Here is a 20,498-nt window from a genome sequence, read left to right on the forward strand (position 1 = left end):
AATCTTGGTTGTAGGTTCTTGCTGTTCATCACTTTGAATATTTCTTGCCACTCCCTTCTGGCCTGCATAGTTTCTGCCGAGAAATCAGCTGACAGTCGTATGGGTGCTCCCTTGTAGGTAACGAACCATTTTTCTCTTGCTGCTTTCAAGATTCTCTCTTTGTCTTTTGCCCTTGGCATTTTAATTATGATGTGTCTTGGTGTGGTCCTCTTTGGATTCCTCTTGTACGGGGTTCTGTGCACTTCCTGGACTTGTAAGTCTATTTCTTTCACCAGGTAGGGAAAGTTTTCTGTCATTATTTCTTCTAATAGGTTTTCAATATTTTGCTCTCTGTCTTCTTCTGGCACCCCAAAAATTCGGATGTTGGTACGCTTAAAGTTGTCCCAGAGGTTCCTTACACTATCTTCATATTTTTGGATTCTTTTTTCTTTTTGTTTTTCTGGTTGGGTGTTTTTTGTTTTCTCATATTTCAGATCTTTGGTTTGATTCTTGGGGTATGTTGATCTACAGTTGAGTTTCTGTATATTCTTTATTTCAGACAGTGTATGCTTAATTTCTGACTGGTCCTTTTCCATTTTTTTGGCATTCTTATTAAGATCCTTAAAGGTCTCACTAAGTTCCTCAGTGGTTTTTAGAAGATTCTTGAGTAACCTTGTAAATGTGGTTCTGAACTCTATGTCGTCCAGTAGTTTGCTTTCCTCCATTTCTTTCATTCGTGACATGTTTCTTTGTCTCCGCATTTTGCTGCTTCCCTGTGTTGATGGAATGGCTTTGTGTGGTAGGTGACCTATAGGGGCCAGTAGCTCAGCCTCCCCAATCACCTGAGGTGGATGCTCTTGGTATACCCCTTTGTGGGCTGAGTGCAAAGTCTTGGTGTAGTTAAGCCTTGATTGCTGTTGGTACACTGGGAGGAATTGACCTCCAGGCCAATTGGCTGTGAGGACCCATTGTGTCTATAATGGAAGAACTGCTGCGCTGGAGACACACTTATGGTGCAGGACTTGTTTCAGTGGGGCTTTGGTGCTCACTGAGTCTGCCTCTTGAATGTGTCATTTATGGATCTGAGGAGTTGAAATCTGGTGTATCACACTGACCACTAGGTACACTGGCTTCTGGATCTCCAATGGGGTGCAGGTCAGCTACTGTCTGAGGCCACCCAGCAGGAGCTACAGTGAGAACTACAGTTTTATCCTCTTTGCTTGGGGTTTGGAGGTTTTGGAGCTGTCTGACCCGGGCTGCAAGTTTGCCAGGTTAAGCTGCAATAAGGCAGGCCATTCATATGCTAAAGCCGCTGCTTGGAGCTTGGGTGGGTTTGTAGATTGTGCAGGGCGGGGTCTCAGGGCGTCACTAGACTGTCTGCGTCTCCAATCGTGCCCCAGCGCAGTAAACAATTATTCCTGCGCGCAGCCCTGCAAGCAAGCCTCCCTCACTTTCCGACCCAATGGCAGACAGTCCAGCTTCTCCCCATAGGAGTTTGGGTCCCCCACGTCTCCCCAGAAACTGGAGTTCGGAGTAATCGGGAGCTTATCTTCCTTCGGGTTGAAAAAAAAGCAGTGCTCCCAGTCGCCTGCCGCCAGCCCGATTCGCGCCCCTCCGTACCTCAGCTTTTCCGCGCTTGTGCACCTCTCAATGCTGTTTTCTCTTTCCTTCTAGTTGTAGAACTTCCACTCAGCCAGCTTTCCCGTGGTTCTGGGTGATAGATGTTTTGTCTTTTAGTTGTAGTTTTGAAATTGTTGTGCAAGGCAGCAGTTTAGGTGTTTACCTATGCCGCCATCTTGGATCCTTTCTACTTTGATTCTTTAGAAAAAAGTCTCTTTCTTTTACCCTGCCCACCTTCTGCACCTCCTCCAATTTCTTCATTTTCTTCTTCAAATGTGGGGTCCTCTTCCTCATCCGCCATCCCACGGGCCAGCCCACAGCGCCCTCCACTTATTCATATACTGTATTCATTGGTTGATTTTTGTATGTGCCCAGATCAGGGATTGAACCCACAACCCTGGCATGTTGGAGACAATGCTCTTACCAACTGAGCTACCTAGCCAGGATCAATGAGATATTATTGACATACTATAGAACATTATATTAGTTTCAAGTCTACAACATAATGATTTGATGTATGTTAATGTTGTAAAATGCTCACCACAGTAAACCTAGTTAACATTCATCACCACACATAGTTATAAATTTCTTTTATTTTTATTGATTTCAGTGAGGAAGGGAGAGGGAGAATCATTGATAGGCTGTTTCTGCACACCCCACACTGGGGATCCAGCCCGTAACCTGGGTATGTGCCCTGACCAGGAATCGAACCATGACCTCTTGATTTATAGGTAGATGCTCAACCACTGAGCATGTCAGCCAGGCCAAATTTCTTTTCTGTGATGAGAATTTTTAAGATCTACTCTTAGCAACTTTCAAATATGCAATAACTATTGTTAACTATAGTCTCCGTGCTATATATTACATCCCTAGTATCTTATAACTGGAAGGTTGTTCCTTTTGACCCTCATCACCCATTTTGCCCACCCTCCAGCTCCTGCCTCTGGCAGCCACCAATCTGTTCTCTGGTTCTATGAGTTTGACATTTTTAGATTCCACACTAAGTAAGGTCATATAGCATTTGTCTTTCACTGGCTTATTTCACTCCGCATAATACCCTCAAGGTCTTTCCACCTTGTCACAAATGGCAGGATTTCCTTTTTGAGGCTGGATAACATTTCATTGTGAATATAAATATAGATACACACTGCATCTTCTTATCTGTTTACTCACTGATGGATACACATTGCTTTCATGCCATGGCTATTGGGAATATGCTGTAATGAAGATGGGGGTGCATATATCCATTTGATATAGGGATTTCATTTCCTTCAGCTAAATACCCAGAAGTGGAATTTCCAGGTCAGATGATAGTTCAGTGTTTAATTTTTTGAGGACTTTCCATACTATTTTTTAAAATATATTTTTATTGATTTCAGAGAGGAAGGGAAAGGGAAGAGAGATAGAAACATCAATGATGAGAGAGGACTATTGATTGGCTGCCTCCTGCATGCACCCCTACTGGGGATTGAGCCCACAAGCCGGGCATGTGCCCTTGACTAGAATTAGACCTGGGACCCTTCAGTCTGCAGGCTGATGCTCTATCCCCTGAGCCAAACCAGCTAGGGCTCTACATTATTTTTTATTGTGACCGCACCAATTTACATTCCCAAGGGAATTCCATCTGTGAGCCTGTCTTGTCCAACAACCTCATCCCATCTTTCAATGCTCTAAAATCCACTGAATTTGCCCAGGCAGTGTGGCTCGGTTGGTTGGAGTGTTGTCCTATACACCAAAAGGTTGAGGGTTCGATTTGTGGCCCAGGCTGCTGCACCCACAAGACTAGAAGGTTCCATCCCTCGGGGTGACCGCTGACCTCTCACTTACTTGCCCTTTTCTTTTTGGGGAACAAGGCTTGATTTCATTTCATTTAATTAAATTTTTTTTTTACATTTCTAACTAGGTAGAAATACTGCAAGGAGACTTTGAAAATAAAATGTATACCATTGATATGAACAGCGAATTGGAGTTGACCGCCATGATGATACCCCGGCCAGGCACATCCCCTGTCCCACTCGTAAGGACATCTCCTTATCTGTTGGACATCTCCTTATCTGTTGGACAAGTGTTTCTTCTTTTCCCTTAGATGTGTTTTTATTGATTTTAGAGAGAGAGGGGAAGGAAGAGAGAGAGAAACATTGATCGGTTGTCTCCTGCACAACCCCCCGCCCCCACTGGGGACTGAGCCCACAACCTGGGCATGTGCCCTGATCAGAATGAAGCTGGCGACCTCTCGGTGCATGAGACGATGCTCAGTGCACTGAGCCACACCAGCCCGGCTGAACAAATGTTTCCAACACGTGATGTTCCCAGCGTCCTTGACCTCACGCCCTGTACCCATTGTCCCATTGTTCCCAGACTCCCATGGAGAGAACTCACTCACGAAACTCATAGAATCTGTCTTTTTCTCCTCAACTAGCCTCTACGTGTCTGGGCAGATGGAACCGTGTGCCAGGGCTCCTTTCACCAGATCTCCGTGCCCCATTCGCTACCCTTCAGCTGCCCATGTGCTTTCTACAAGTTCCTTCTCTTATTTTTTTAAAATATATTTTTATTGATTTTTTACAGAGAGGAAGGGGGAGGGATAGAGAGTTAGAAACATCGATGAGAGAGAAACATCAATCAGCTGCCTCCTGTACACCCCCCACTGGGGATGTGCCCGCAACCAAGGTACATGCCCTTGACCAGAATCGAACCTGGGACCCTTCAGTCCCCAGGCCGACGCTCTATCCACTGAGCCAAACTGGCTAGGGCTCCTCTTCTTAGCAGAGCCTTGACTCACAGCCTTCCCTCACGCAGCGGGAGTGCCTGAGAATCACAGGTGTCCTGGGCCTGGAACACAAGTGTCCAAGCCTGGAAATTGGGGGGGTAGATTAGTGTAAGAATATGGGGAGTCCAGCCTGCCAGGACCAGGGCCAGTGAGGGAATGCCAGGCTGGCGCTGGCTCTCATCCAGAGGTCTCTCATCTGGGCCTCCCTCTGCAGATCAGTCTGCGGCTGCTCCTCGCGCGAGGGCCGGGTCTGGGCCCTGCAGCAGCAGCTCAGCAGCTCGAGGCTTAGAGGCCACAGCTAAGGGCTGTGGATGAGGTGGGGGGAACATTTGGGGATAGGACTAGCAGCTGCAATGCTGGTGTCACCCCTGATGTCCCTTCTGTCTCCACCCCAGGCCATGGTGAGCAATCCCCACTCTTTGGGGCTTAATGTCTTCAACTACGAAGATGGCTACACCTATGATGGGAACACCAAGCACAGGCTGGTGAGCTGCGCCCACGCCCCACACCAGGATCCATGAGGTGAAGGGCATGACTTAGACCGCCCCGGCCGAGCCCAGCACCCATGGTCATTTCTGGGCCTGACCCTCCCTCCTCCCCTCCTTCCTTGCACGCACCTGCCTTAGGTGCTGCAGGATTTGGAGGAAACATTCCTAGCTCATCCCCAACTCATCCAGGCAGGACTCTTTGTTGTTGTTTTTTTAAACATATTTTATTGATATTTCACAGAGAGGAAGGGAGAGAGATAGAGAGCTAGAAACATCGATGAGCTAGAAACATCGATGAGAGAGAAACATCGATCAGCTGCCTCCTGCACACCCCCCACTGGGGATGTGCCCGCAACCAGTGTACATGCCCTTGACCGGAATCGAACCCGGGACCTTTCAGTCCGCAGGCCGACGCTCTATCCACTGAGCCAAACCGGTTTCGGCAAGGCAGGACTCTTTGGACCAGTTCTTGTCACTTCCTGGAGAAATGAGACGTGGAACAAAGTTACACCTCACGCTATGTCCAGGGCAAAGGCAACAGGGGACGAAGGAGCTTGGGGTGGCCATTTCCATGAGCTTCCAGAAGCCTTTCATGGGAGAATTAGAACCAGGAGAGGCCTGGACTCCTCCTCCCGGTGCCCCTCCCCCCCACTCCTTCCCAAACCCTGACCTTGGGACTGGCCCAGGCTGGCCCACTGTGGCACAGTGTTTTCTCTCTCATCCCACAGAACATTTCCCTGAAGCAGCAGCATCACTGGGGCAGGGCTGACCCCAACTTCACCTCCAGGTATGTCATAACTCAGACTGTGGCGGGCGGCCCCAGGATGTCTATGGGGTTCTCTTAACAGGAGCCAGGAAAACAAAACCAAGTTTGAGACGCCCCCTTTCATGGAGGATGGTAAGGCAAGAATGATTAAAATAGGGAGGGCTGCCGGGCCGGTGTGGTTCAGCCATTGAGCATCGACCTAAGAACCAGGAGGTCATAGTTTGATTCCTGTCAGGGCATGTGCCTGAGTTGTGGGCTCAATCCCCAGTGGGGGGCATGCAGGAGGCAGCTGATCAATGATTCTCATCATCGATGTTTCTATCTTTCCCTCTCCCTTCCTCTCTGAAATCAATAAAAATATATATATTTTTTTAAATAGGGGGGATAAATGATGATGGAAGAAGACTGGACTGGGGGTGGTGAACAGATAATACTATAGGGGATGTATTATAGAATTATATACCTAAAACCTATATAATTTTATTAACCAATGTCACCCCAATACATTCAATTTTTTAAAGAAGAATGAGGGGCCCAGCCATATGTGGCTCAGTGATTGAGCATCAACCTATGAACCAGAAGGTCACAGTTCGATTTCCCATTAGGCTATATGCCCGGGTTGCGGGCTCCGTCCCCAGTATGAGGCGTGCAGGAGGCAGCAGATCAATGATTCTCTCTCATCATTGATGTTTCTGTCTCTCTCCTTTCTTCCTCTATGAAATCAATACAAATATATTTTTTTAAACAAAATATTTTTTAAAGAATGATGAAAACACTTTACAAATGGCAGTTCCACAAAAATTAAACATAGAATTACCACATGATCCAGCAACCCCACTTTTTGGTACATACCCAAACGAGTTGAAAGTAGGGTTCCAAACAGATACCTGCACCCCCACATTCATAGCAGCATTATCCACAAAGGCCAAAAGGTGGGAGCAACCTAAATATCCATTAACAGATGAGTAGATAAACAGAATGTGGTCCTTTTACACAAGGGAAGCTTATTCAGCCTTGAAGAGAAAGGACATTCTGACACCTGTTACAGTGTGGATGGACCTTGACCTTATGCCCAGTGAAACAGGCCACACACGAAAGGACAAATATGTATGATTCTGCTTGTAGGATGTCGCTAGAGTAATATACTTCAACACAGTATGTCTTAATTCTATCTATAGACCTTTGTAACACTATATTATACAATTGAAACTTACCAAGAGAGTATAATTAAATGTTCTTGCCAAATAATAATAATATGCAAGGTAATGGATGTGTTAACTTTTACAATGTGTACATGTATCAGCCAATCATCACACTCTACATTCTATACTTTAAATATCTCCCATTATATTTGTTAATTACACCTCAATAGAACTGAAAAAAATATAAGTATAAAGTAAAAAATAGAACTTTGTGCGCTCTAACATAGATTTATGTTTCTCTTGTGCTTGTGGTAAATTCATTGAAAAGCCACCTTATAATTTATGTATTTAGCCATAAAAAATCAGTTCTCCCAGTAGAAATGTTCAGATCACACCCTCAGACCTTAATCCAACAGAACTAGAACTCAACAACAACAAAAAGCAACAACAATACCAAAATCTCCTTTACTTGGAATTAAGAAGCACCCTTACAAATAATTTCTGAGTCAAAGAACTCATGAAATACAGCTAAAATATACTCAGAGGAAAGTTTACACCTCAAGCACTTTTGTCATTAGGAAAAGATATAACTAAAGATAAATGAGCTAAATATTTAACTTAAGGAACCAGGGGAGCAAAAAAAAAAGGAAATTATGAGAAGGAGATTAATAATTATATGATCTGAAATGAATTAAATAGAGGGCAAAAAGACAATATAAAGTTAAAATGAAACATAAAGTTGGCTCTTCAGAAGACTGGTGTAATAAATAAGGCCCTATAATCCTGATGAAGAAAAGACAATTAAGATGAGCAATCGGAATAGAAAATGAAGATAAAAGTATGAATACAGAAGCTACTTTTAAAATGAGAAAACATTATATGAAGCTAAGTGATAATAAAACTGAATGTCAGATGTTCTTTTTTCTGTTAAACCTCACCTGAGGATATTTTTTCCATTGATTTTTTTTTTTTTTTTTTAGTAAGAGTGGAAGGAAGGGGAGAGACAGAGAGAAACATTGATGTGAGACACATTGATTGGTTGCCTTCAACACATACCTTGACCAGAGCCGGGGATCAAGCCTGCAACTGAGGTACATGCCCTTGACCGGAATCAAGACCATAACCCTTCAGTCCACAGGCCGACTATCGAGAAAAAACTGGCTGGGCCAGATGTTCTTTTCAACAAGTCATCTATATATATGAAAGTCTAAGTGACTGGTCGACAGGTCAACCAGTCGCTATGACATGCACTGACCACCAGGGGCAATCTCAACACAGGAGCTGCCCCCTGGTGGTCAGTGTACTCCCGCAGCAGGAGCACTGCTCAGCTGGCTGGGATGAGCAGGGCAGGGATGAGCAGGAGAGGCTCCTCCCTGGCTGCCTGCCACTTGGCACACTTCTACATCCCTCAGGGGATGTTAGATGCCAGCTTCAGCCTGATCCCACAGACCAAGCCGAGGGACCCCACGGGTGCACGAAATGGTGCACCAGGCCTCTAGTTTAAAAATAAATGTTGACTCACACACGCGTGATACATATGAAGCTCTCACTGGCACCAATCACACGCATGTGTTTCAATCTGTCATTGTCAATCATGAATTTGGTTGACACTTCTATTACAGAGAAATGGCGAATAGTGATATTAAAATATTTCTTCTAATTAATTTCCTTTCAATGTGCACAGGTTCATGCCCCGGGCCACTAGTTATAAATAAGTGAACAAAACTGATTCAAGAAGAGGTAGACACTCAAGGGAAGGTGGGGTCACCATATGTGAGCAGAGGTCCTCAGTCAATATTCTGGTGTGCCAGAATGGATGGACAGATGGACGGACGGACGGATGATAGATAGATAGATAGATAGATGATAGATAGATAAACAAATAGATGGATGGGTCGGCAATTCTTTCTACTGCGACACCAGTGTGCAATAACCAACACTCCTTTTGCCTTACAGCATAAAGAAACCCACATTATCCACCATCACTGTGGATATAGCCAACAAGGAAATTTCGTGCGTGGACCTCAAGCCGCTGGTATGTCCCAAACCTTTGCCATCCCTATCCTTTGTCATTAGTGTTACGAATAATGGCAGCAGGCCTCGATTGACTTTTCCCTGAGGGACTGGCCAAGCCCACATTCAGGATGTGGAAAGGCAGGTGATCCTCTCCCCATTGCTGGGTCACTGCCCCTCCTCAGTTATCCCCCAGGGCTGCCACTCGTGACAGACGACCCTCGGAGAGGTGTATTAATCCTGGTCCTTGTTGGTCATGTACCGTCAGCCCCTGTGACTCAGGTAACAGCTCCTAAGAGAAAAAACTGTGGTTCTGGATTGGTTGTTTTGCAATGGAGGACTGTGTTCTCCGGGGAATATTTGCCGTCTTTATGAACTAGCCAGCCCTGGGGCGGCGGGGGCGGGGGGGCGGTCCTGTCAGCAAGGCCCCAGGTGCCAGAGCATCACGATGACAAAGAGAAGAAAATATAGTTACTGCAGTGGGTGAGGGCACTAAGAAGATGGACCCGAGGAACAGGACACCCTCCTTGGCTCAGTGGATAGAGCGTCCGCCTGTGGACTTAAGGGTTCTGGGTTTGATTCCGGTCAAGGACAAATGCCTGGGTTGGAGACTGAATCCCCAGTAGGGGGCGTGCAGGAGGCAGCCGGTCAATGATTCTCTCTCATCATTGATGTTTCTCTCTCTCTCTCTTCCTCTCTGAAATTAATAGAAATATATATTTTAAAAGATGCTAAAGTTTATATTGTCTATTTACCACAATTTTTTAAAAATTGATACAAATCTTGCATTCCGTTTTACGGTTAAGCCCATGTTTGTCTTAAAATAAAGGTCCCTTTTCAAATAACACTCTCCCTGTCCTGTGGATTTAGATTCCCTAGTACAGTAGTCGGCAAACTACGGCTCGCGAGCCACATGTGAGCTGCGATTTGCCACTCTGTTGACTGAGTTTGCCGACCACTGACCTAGACTCTCGATTCCAATAATTACAGGCTATTGTTGTTCCTTGTGATTAAGCCCCTATCCCAGTGGTTGGCAAACTCATTAGTCAACAGAGCGGCAAACCGCGGCTCGCGAGCCGCATGTGGCAGTTTGCCGACCACTGCCTTAGTAGATCACTGAGGGTGCCTCCACACCTCAGTTTCAGAAGCACATCACTAAGGCTGTCAGGCTAACCCCATATTGGTCTTTCTCTTTTCTCCTTTCTGTTTATTCATTGTAACCTCTTCCTCCCTCCCTCCTTTCCTCCCTCCCTCCTTTCCTCCCTCCCTCCTTTCCTCCCTCCCTTCCTTCCTTCTTTCCTCCCTCTCTCCCTTCCTTCCTTCCCTCCCTACTTCCCTTGTGCTCTGTATCCCAAACATTGTGCTGAGTTTATAAATTGGGTTCTGGGCTCTTCAAAACTCCTAAGAGGTAGGTCAGCAGTGGGGGGACCTCAGCTGTGCCCCAGTGCTCAGCAGGCTCTTAGGGCCTGACCTCCGTGGGGCCAGTCATAGTCACAGTGAGTTCCCGTGCCAGTGTGTCCCTGACTGGTCTTCAGTGTGGCTGGGCTATTCCTGGCCCTCACTGATCCGGCTCTCTCTCTCTCCAGACAGCGCTCATTTCCATTGGCTGTGACTTGAAGAAAAAGATCATTGTTCAGAAGTAAGTGTGTTACTGATATTGGGTTGGTGGAGGAATGGGGTATAGGGATGGGGTGGGATTGGTCACCGTGGCTCCACAGTTGCTGAAGTTGCTGCTGCATCCTGTGTACCTGTGTCTCTGCTCACCATTTCCACCATAAACAGGCGCTAGTCTATACTATTAGGTTAGGTTTGAGTGTCTTGCCCAGTGGTCCTCCTCCTTCACCAACTCGGTGACATTCACATTTTCTCCCTCCTCCCTAGTCATTTTGCTCATCCTAGTCCTTCCTTTGAATTCCTTAATTCCTCATTTTAATCAAAATCATGCCAGGTTTTTTAATTGCCTGATGAATAATTTGGGAACTTTGCCTCCAGTATCCATCATTACCCCAGGGAATGAGGCCATGAGAATCCAAGAAAAAAATAAAGTCTGGCCTGGCCAGCATGGCTCCGTGATTGAGCATCAACCTGTGAACCAGGGGGTCGTGGTACAATTCCAGGTCAGGGCACATGCCCAGGTTGCAGGCTCCATCCCCAGAGGGGAGTGTGCAGGAGGCAGTCAATCAATGGTTCTCTCTCATCATTGATGTTTCTATCTCTCTCTCCCTCTCCCTTCCTCTCAGAAATCAATAAAAATATTAAAAAAACAACACCAAAGTCTGAAGATCAGCCAAATTACCAGCCTTTTGCCCTTCAGGTAGGGTCTGGGTAGAGAGGGAGCCCTAATTTGCAGCACTGCCAACCCCTGCCTCTGGTATAAATACTCCCAGGGCACTGATGTCCGGCTGCCCCATGAGCCATCCAAAGGGCTCCTGATCCTGCAACTTTGCAGTCCGCTCCAGGGCCCAACAGGACCGGACTTGAGTGCTCCCTGCACAAGGCAATCATACACTCAGGTGTTGACTCCCCGCTCCATGGAAATACTTTATTGAAGCAATAAATTACTTATTTAGAATATGTGTGCAGGAAAGGTTCTTAACACAATATTTAAAAACTTTTGGCCGAGACCGGTTTGGCTCAGTGGATAGAGCGTTGGCCTGCGGACTGAAAGGTCCAAGGTTTGATTCCGGTCAAGGGCATGTACCTTGGTTGCGGGCACATCCCCAGTGGGAGGTGTGCAGGAGGCAGCTGATCAATGTTTCTCTCTCATTGATGTTTCTAACTCTCTATCCCTCTCCCTTCCTCTCTGTAAAATATCAATAAAAATGTATTAAAAACTTTTGCCTTAGAGCAGTGGTCGGCAAACTGCGGCTCGTGAGCCGCGGTTTGCCACTCTGTTGACTAATGAGTTTGCCAACCACTGCCTTAGAGAGTGGGAAGATATTTGCCACATATGTAACCAGCAAAGGACTTGTAACCAGAATTTATAAAGGATTCCTACAAATCAATTTAAAAAAGGAGAGAGAAAGCCCTGGCAGGGTAGTTCAGCTGGTTAGAGCGTTGTCCCGATATGCCAAAGTTGTGGGTTCGATCCTGGTCAGGACACATACAAGAAACACCCAATGAACGCATAAATAAGTGGGACAGCAAATCAGTGTTTCTTTGTCTCTCGCTCCCTTCCTCTACCTGAAAATCAATAAATTAAAAGAGAGAGAGAGAAATGAACAGACAAAAATGGGCAACGGCACGTCTAAACGAGAAAAGGAAAAAAGGCTGATGAGCATTGACACGATGCTGAGAAGGTGGTCAGCCTTGCTTAACAGGGAAATGAAAATGAGAACTTGTGTCGGAGACCTCACTCACCCACCGCGGAGGGGCTGGCAAAGCCTAGCCAGTGGCGAGTCCTGGGAAGCGGGGGGACCCCTCCGGCAGCTTCCAGAACTCACAGGAACTGCTGGTGGTTGTGCACACGTTTCCGCTGCTTTGGAACGCACACCCATCAGTCGGCACTTTGCTCATGCACACTGCACTGGTGTAGGTTCCGGACTGTTCCCTGCAGCATTCTTCTTTTAAATCCTCACCTGAGGATACGCTTACTGATTTTACAAAGGCGGGGAGCAGGGAGGACATCGATTGGTTGCCTTGCCTTCTGTATATGCCTGGACTGGGGACCAAACCCACAACCTTCAGTGTAAGGGGCAATGCTCCAGACAACTGAGCCACACTGGCCAGGGCTGCAGCATTCTTTTTTTTTTTTAAAAAAAAACACCATTTATTTATTTTTTACACAGAGAGATATGATTGATTTGTTGTTCTACTTAAGCATTCATGGGTTCATTTTTGTATGTGCCCTGACTGGGGATTGAACCCCAACTTTGGTGTATCTACCTCCCTGCACTACCAGGCCAGGGCCTGTAGCATTATTCCTAATAGCACCAAGCTGGAAGCATGCCAACTCAAATGTCCATCGATTAGAGCAAGCATGTCAAACTCTCGGCCCCGCGGGCGTATGCCACGTTTATTATGCCGGCCGCGAGTTTGACATGCTTGGACTAGAGGATGGCAGGCCAGGTAGGATGTTTTGATACAATGGACAAACGTGGCAATGAAAACAAATGAGGCAGAATTCGCTGGATGGATCTTACTGAAGTGGAGGTGGATTGAAAGACATAAGAGAACACACACAGCATGCGTCTAGTCTTAAGAAGCTAAAACCAGGCAAAAATCAACGAAGGTGAATGCCCAGGTGGCGTGGTACATAGACGAACGAGGAAATGATAGTCTCCAATGTCCAGTGCCACGATGGTGGCATTAGGGCTCCTTGGAGAAAGGGCTGATTCTGGGCTGGGCAGGGAAGATGCAAGGTAAGCCTGGAGTGCCCCGGCCTGCGTGGACCCGTGGTTAGAGCACTGGCTCGTACACGCAAGGGTCTCCAGTTTGATTCCCAGTCAAGGGCACATACCTGGCCTGCAAGTTCGATCCTAGGCCCATGCAGGAGGCTACCAATCAATGTGTCTCTCTCACATCAGTGTTTCTCCGCCCCGTCCCCTGTCTCCCCTGTCCCTCTCCCTCTGTTCCACTCTCTATGAAAATCAGTGGGAAAATATCCTTGGGTGAGATAAGCCTGGAACATCTCGGAGAACCAGAAAGTAAGAAAGGGCTCGAATATCAAACCAATGGGGCATATATGTCAAAGGGAAGAATTCATGCTGCTTCAGTTCAGTGTGGGGTCAGCAGCTTCTCACCCCTTTTTGTTGCTTTCAGCGAAATCTCAGCCTGTTACAAAGGCAACCTTGACCCCGTGGCCCTTCAGGACAATTACAGCTACGTCATTGAGAAGTGAGCCGGAGCTCTTCCTTCACCCCTCCCTCCTGTGACCACCCCATCTTACAGACCCTTCCCAGCCCACTGCCGGCTCAGGGGGCCCGGCCACCTGCTCATATGAGCTGGGAGAGTTGGCCAGACACTGTCAGCCCGAGCAGGAGGGGGTGGCGAGCCAAGGTGCACCCCTAAGGCGGCATGGAAGGGGCTCAGCCTCCTTAGCCCCAGGCTCGGGGAGCCCCTCTATGCTGGTGCAGGTCCCCCGCTGTGAGAAGACATCGCCTTGGGTGCAAGCCAAAGTCGGCCAGCTGTCCAGGGCCACAGCCAAGGCCAAAACTGGCGCGGTTGGGCTTACTGACCAGTGTGGCTACAGTCAGACCTCATGTGTGAGTCAGGGGTCCCCACGGGAAGAGAAGCGACAGGATGTGTGAGAGAGACACAGAGAAACAGTGTGAGAGACAGAAAGACAGGAAGGAAGGAGCCGGGAGAGAAAGCACACTTTTTTCTATTAAGGCCTTTGACTGCACCTGCATTGGGGAGGGCACTCTACTGAGTCCAACTGATTTAAATGCTAATTTCATCCCCCAAAACACTCTCATGGAAACATCAGAATAACGTCTGACCACACATCCAGGTTCTGGGGCACAGCCAAGTGGACCCATAAAGTTAACCGCTGACCCCCTCCTCAGACTCCCCTCCACTGGAAGCAGCTAAGCCTGGGAGGAGGGGGTGGGGGCATCGGGGCTGCCTGGAGGGGCCTCACCCCTGCCCCCTCTCTGCTCAGGGAGGCCTACGACCCCAACTTCCAGGGCCAGAGGGCCACCGAGGACCTGGTGGTGCACTACCCTTACGAGAAGCTGGGCTGCCCCCTCCTCATCCACTACGACAGCCCCTGGAAGCCCGTGGTGGAACTGTGAGCTCCCCGTGCGGCCCGCTCCCTGCCCCCCGCCCCGCTCCCTGCCCCCCGCCCCTCCCCCTGCCCCCCGCCCCCCGCCCCGCTCCCTGCTCCCCGTGCGGCCCGCTCCCTGCTCCCCGTGCGGCCCGCTCCCTGCTCCCCGCCCCTCCCCCTGCTCCCCGCCCCGCCCCCTGCTCCCCGCCCCGCTCCCTGCCCCCCGCCCCGCCCCCTGCCCCCCGCCCCCCGCCCCTCCCCCTGCCCCCCGCCCCGCTCCCTGCTCCCCGTGCGGCCCGCTCCCTGCTCCCCGTGCGGCCCGCTCCCTGCTCCCCGCCCCTCCCCCTGCTCCCCGCCCCGCTCCCTGCTTCCCGCCCCGCCTGGCCCTCCAGGTGCCCCCATCGCCCTTGGATGAAGCTCAGTCTCCCCCTCAGCCCTCTCCACCCTCTCTCCACACCACCTCCCCCTGCCCCCCCCCGCCCCTCCAGCCCCACCGGCCCTTTGCCCAGCTGGGCCCTCTCCCTGCCCTGTTCTTGCCTTTCCCCTTAGCTCTCAGCTCAGGCAGCCCCTACGTGCCCACTGTCTTACCTCCCACGGCCATGACAACATTCCAGGGACTGGGGGGCTTAGACATCCGACGTGACTGTCTCACAGTCCTGGGGCCCGAAGTCCAAGAGCAAGGCATCGGCAGGGCGGGTTCCCCGAGGCTCCTGCGCCCCACGGCCTCCTCGTGTGTCCTCAGGCGGCGGGAGCCAGTGAGCCCTGCGTCTCCTCTTCCTCCGGGTCAGGGCCCACCTCCAGATAGTCACCCTGGGGGTTAGGGCTCCAACATCAGAATTTGGGGGGACACACTTCCGTGTCATTTCTACATTTTTACGGTGATGGATGGTCCAGTAAGGTCACTTCAGCACAGGCCCGCGGGGGCTGGCGCAGGACTCTCTGCGGTGGTGGAAATGCCCCATAACCCTGGGCCACCCATTGGGCAGCCAGGAGCTCCGTGCGGCCACTGGGCACTGGGCATGCAGGCTGAGCACCGGGGCCACTGGGCACTGGGCATGCAGGCTGAGCACCGGGCGTGCATGTTGCTTAGTGGGAACTAATTGAAAGAAGCACTTCTGCCGGCACGTCCCCTGACTGCGTGGCGGCCGCCAGACGGAACAGCGCGCACCTGTAAGCCTTAGGCTCCTTAGCCCATCACGTCTTAGTTCCACCTGGTCTCAGTCCACGCCCAGGTAAAGGCCCAGGCCAGGCACACAGGCCTGAGCCCCTGGCCTAGGGACCAGCCCCGACTCAGAGCTGCCACGTGGGGATGTGTGAGCGGGGGTGAGGGCAGGAAGGGTCCTGTCGGAGGAGGTGAGCTCCATGCTGGCGGGAGACAACAGGACAGGTGTCCGAGCAACAGCGGCTTAGCACAGCCCTCATTACCAGCCTAGATGGCTCCCTGCTGCACGCTGGCAGGAGACGACCCGAGCGCTGGTGTGAAGGGTGTCACTCATGGTTTACTTATTAATTAATCGATGTCTTTAACAAGTGACATCATTCAGTGATAGGACATCACACCCGTTTCTCCCAGGCTCTGCTCATTTGTCTCCTCCCCAGAGGTGCCTTTTGTGTCCACCCATGGAACACCTCAATGCCTGCCCCCCGGCCCTCCCCCCTCCCCCCCGCTCTGTCCTACCTGCCTCTGCTGCGTCCACCTGTTGACCATCCATGAGTGTCAGCAGGGGGGGGGGGGGCGGGGGGGAGCTCCTCTTTGCTCTGCTGCTCACCCCCTAGAAGGGTCTCCTAATCCACGGGGCTGCCTGCCTCCCTGCGTGCCCCCAGCCGCTCTGTGCATGCGTCCTAGGTGGCAGGCAGGAAAGTTCCAGGAGATTGTGGAGGCCGAGTACGTCTTGCTGGAGGTGAACGGGCTGTTCACATACACGTACTCCCTGACAGCGGACACCGCGCTCTGCAGTTCCCAGCCGCAGAACTGGACCACCATCCGGGTGGACACCAAGGGCTTGCCCTTCACCTGGGACCGAGAGGTAGCAGTTACTCCTCCGTCTTTCCACACAGGTCACCAGTCCGATGGTGACCACAGAGCGCACCCCGTTAGGGTTATCTGGGTCCGTCTGGCTGCTGTCACAGAATACCAGAGCCGGGGGCTATGGACAGCAACATTTATTCTCTCCATCCTGGGGGCTGGAGGTCAAGGTCAAGGTGCTGCAGACCTGGTGTCTGGTGAGAGGACACCTCCTGGTTCCTAAGTGACTGTCTTCTCCCTGTGTCTCACGTGGCCGAGGGGCGAGGGAGCTCTCGGGAGGTCCTTTCGTAGGGGCACATCTTTAGGATCTAATCACCTCTCAAAGTCCCCATCTCCTTGTACCATCCCCTTGGGGGTTGGGTTTTAACATGTGAATTTGGGGGGGGGGGGCGGGATACCAATATTCAGTCCACAGCAGATGGGGAGCACAATGGGAATGTAAGACCTGTGACTCCTTTGGGAATCTCTCCCAAGGGCTTCGGCCAAACATTCAGAGCTGTGGGCATTGCTGATCATGTTCTAGAACCCTCCAAATGCCCATTTCTAAGGAGCTGACTAAATTTGCCATCTGTTCTGCTCAGCGAGCATTTCTATCATGCGCATTGGTTTGTACACAACTGACACACAAGGAAACAATGTCAGGAAACGGAAGAAATGGCATTAGTCCTTTTGGGATGCACATTAACAATTTCCATCTACGGAGTCCCTCAACTCCAAAGGCATAGACACAGCGCAATGCAGCAACACTACCAACGGTGATGCTGGCTCCCCACACCTGGGCCCATTCCTGTCTGCGGATTCTTGGCTCCTTTTTAAAATCCTCACTGGAGGACATGGGGTTTTGTTTCAATGATTTTTTAGAGAGAGAGAAACATTGATGTGAGAAACATCCATTGGTTGCCTCCCCTACGTGCCACCTAGGTATGCTGGCCTGATTGGGAATCGAACCCACAACCTTTTGGTGCATGGGACGATGCTCCAACCAACTCAGTCACCCAGCCAGGGCGTGGCTCCTTTCTTTATACTCCCTTCTGTCATGTGAATTTGGTCATCTGTTTTGTTGGTGACATTGGTTTTACTTGTGTGGGGTTTTTTGTTGGTTTTAAATATATTTTATTGATTTTTTACAAAGAGGATGGGAGAGGGATAGAGAGTTAGAAACATCGATGAGAGAGAAACATTGATCAGCTGCCTCCTGCACACTCCTTACTGAGGATGTGCCCACAACCAAGGTATATGCCCTTGACCGGAATCGAACCTGGGACCCTTGAGTCTGCAGGCCGACGCTCTCTCCTCTGAGCCAAACCGATTCAGGCTGTGTGGGGTTTTTTTTGCCGATGTGAAATTCACAGAACTCAGTGAGGTTTTAGAGCACACACTCATTTGCCTTGTACATTCACAATGATGCACAAATGCCGGGAAAGCAGAGGGAGGGGTGAAGCTGAGCAGCGTACATAGTCACCTCCACAGGGATCGGGAGCACAGGGCCCACCCAGCAAGCACGGGGCCCTGGCCTGCACCCTGGGTGGTTGGTGAGCAAGGGGGACTGACTGTGGTGCCAGCAGGACAGTGGGCACACCCCTGTCCTCCTCCTAGAACTACGTGAGCTGCCACGACCCCAACAATGACGCTCCCTTGCAATGGCCAAAGGTCCCCTATCAGATCCTGGGAGGCCCAACAAAAAACAAGATCATTTTCGACCAAAGGAATGGAATCTATGTCTTTCTCATTTCTATCGTGGATCCATACTACAGGTGAGTAGGGCGGGGTGGAGGAAACCACCCTGTGCCCGGGGCCTCTGGGAACGGCTGAGCGCATCTGTGGGAGACCCATTCTCCCAACAGGGGCCAGAGTCGCCCTCTCATGCCATGTCTGGTGATGTGAAGGAGCCGACTCAGAAATGTTCGGGATTCTGCAAGCCAGTGGACTTGAAATTGGCCATGGTGGGAGTATTTACACCAGGGGAATCAGCACACACTATCAACCAGCACTCTCCCACCCCAGAGCTGGTGGTTGAACACTTACCACCCATGAGGACTGAGAACCTCCTAAGTTATATCTGGTGTGCTTATTTGGATCATCAGTGTCTCCCACTGAGAAGGGAATTATGGAGGCCCATTCTCTCCCTCCATCATCTATCCCTTTAAGACAGGTACAAACTCCACCCCCCAAAGCATGTGGAGACCCTGACTTCCCTAGAGGCCCCACACCCTGGACCAGAGGGACTAGCTCTGAGATGACACTGGGCAAAAGGCACAGGGGTGGGGACACCCAGAGGAGAGAGGGGGCTACCTGTGAGATGTGTCACCTCCTCCTCCTTCACCTGCTTCCAGTAGAGCCCTCAGCGAGTTCTCCCATCCCCTGGGCCCCCTCCTGGGGCACCCTTCCTGCCCATCCTGCTGGCCACCAGCCTTATGGATGTCTGTGGCTGTCGTCCTGCCCCCTCTCTGCTTCCATGCTGTGATGGAACCTGGGCATGGAGCAGGGGGCCCTTTGTCCCAGAGCAGGGGACTCCAGGGGTCCTGGGGCGAGGGGAGGACATGACCTCTGCCAAAATACACAAGAGGAAGGCAGACTCAGGATGGATAAAGTTGAGTGGATATATATGGGACTTGCTGTCCTGGTGCCGGTCCAGGGCCCTCATCTCGGTGTTGTTTTCTGGGTAAAGGCAAGGCCTCTGAAGGCAGTGCCCCGTGGTCTCTCCCCACCCACCCCTTGCAGCTACTGTCACCTGACAACCACCTTCAGCGTCTACGTGTACGGGGCCTTCCCACTGCGCTTCCTCGTGCCTGAGATCACCATTTTCCTGCTCATGATTTCCATCCTGCTGTCTGTGTGGCTGGCCTACATGATCCCCAAACTGCTGCACACGGAGCTGGGCCGCAGGTTGACGGGGTACTGGGTCAGTCTGTGCAACAGGTGCAAAAGGTCTTGTGCGTGTTTCCAGTGTAGGCACTGAGCGTGCACTGGAGGCTCAGAGTTGTCATAATAAAGTGCATGCAAAACAAGCAGGTGGTGTGAGCATCAGTCATGGGTGGTGGTTTCCTGACACCTATTTGCACTGCTCTGCCTTCCTCAATATGCTACTGTCGGGGTTCCTCTCAATGGCAGCACCTCCATCGGCTGTAACAGTCAGGAGGGGGCGGCCCAAGCACTAATCAAGAGGAGCGGGTGACGCAGACCAGCAGGCACACGTGGAGTGACAGGCGGGCCTCAGCAGAGGGTGAGACAGTGACATGTTCTGTTAGAGAAGGTTAAGACCCAGGAAAAAGCAGTGGAGTCCGTAGACTGATCAATGAAATTCCATATCTGTGTTTATAAACCCTAACACATGTACAAACACAAACAGGCATGTTTTGTATGAACATGAATAAAATTTAAAAGCATGTTGTTTATACATATGCATGCATGTGGTGTGCACATATGTATACATGCATATATATACACACGTGTATGTATATGATATATAGGGATGTGTGTGTACATGCATACATAGGTATATATAATAGGTACTAGTGCATATAGTATGTATACATATGCATGTGCATGTCTATGTAATATGTATACACTTATGTATACATATATATAGTATGCACACACAAGTATGTGTGTGTGTGTAGAGAGGTAAGCATATAGGTTTACATATATATACTTTATTATGGCTGTGTATATACATAAGCATGGGTATATACCTACAGGTAATGTAAACGCATGTGCATACATATACACACATTAAAATACATGTGTGTATAGATAATATTCTACATACATATATATCCATGTATATGTAAACATGTATGCATACGTATATATGCATGTGTATGGTTTGCATGTGTGCATATATACATGTGCATACATATATGCATGGAGACAATACATATATGTGTATGTGCATACACATGTATACAGAACATGCATGTATTCATGTGGTGTGTACGTATTCGCATGTATACATATATGTACACGTATAATGTGTATGTATAAAAC

The 20,498-nt window shown here is 49.8% G+C and overlaps 1 protein-coding gene across 1 annotated transcript in view; it reads left to right on the forward strand.

Moving 5' to 3' along the window:
• CATSPERD (cation channel sperm associated auxiliary subunit delta) overlaps positions 1–19,470 on the forward strand; it is a gene marked incomplete at both ends in the record, with an annotated part of 51,392 nt that extends 31,922 nt beyond the window's left edge. Inside the window, 11 exons of the mRNA XM_080675425.1 lie at positions 3,503–3,616; positions 4,765–4,854; positions 5,586–5,644; positions 8,722–8,800; positions 10,365–10,417; positions 13,540–13,614; positions 14,381–14,509; positions 16,332–16,512; positions 18,108–18,265; positions 19,233–19,413; positions 19,459–19,470. Coding sequence (XP_080531551.1) covers positions 3,503–3,616; positions 4,765–4,854; positions 5,586–5,644; positions 8,722–8,800; positions 10,365–10,417; positions 13,540–13,614; positions 14,381–14,509; positions 16,332–16,512; positions 18,108–18,265; positions 19,233–19,413; positions 19,459–19,470 — 1,131 coding nt within the window. The remainder of the gene's footprint in view (positions 1–3,502; positions 3,617–4,764; positions 4,855–5,585; positions 5,645–8,721; positions 8,801–10,364; positions 10,418–13,539; positions 13,615–14,380; positions 14,510–16,331; positions 16,513–18,107; positions 18,266–19,232; positions 19,414–19,458) is intronic.
• Between the last annotated feature and the right edge of the window lie 1,028 nt (positions 19,471–20,498).

Source organism: Plecotus auritus, assembly GCF_963455305.1.
Source record: "Plecotus auritus genome assembly, chromosome: 6".
NCBI classification, from domain to species: Eukaryota; Metazoa; Chordata; class Mammalia; order Chiroptera; family Vespertilionidae; genus Plecotus; species Plecotus auritus.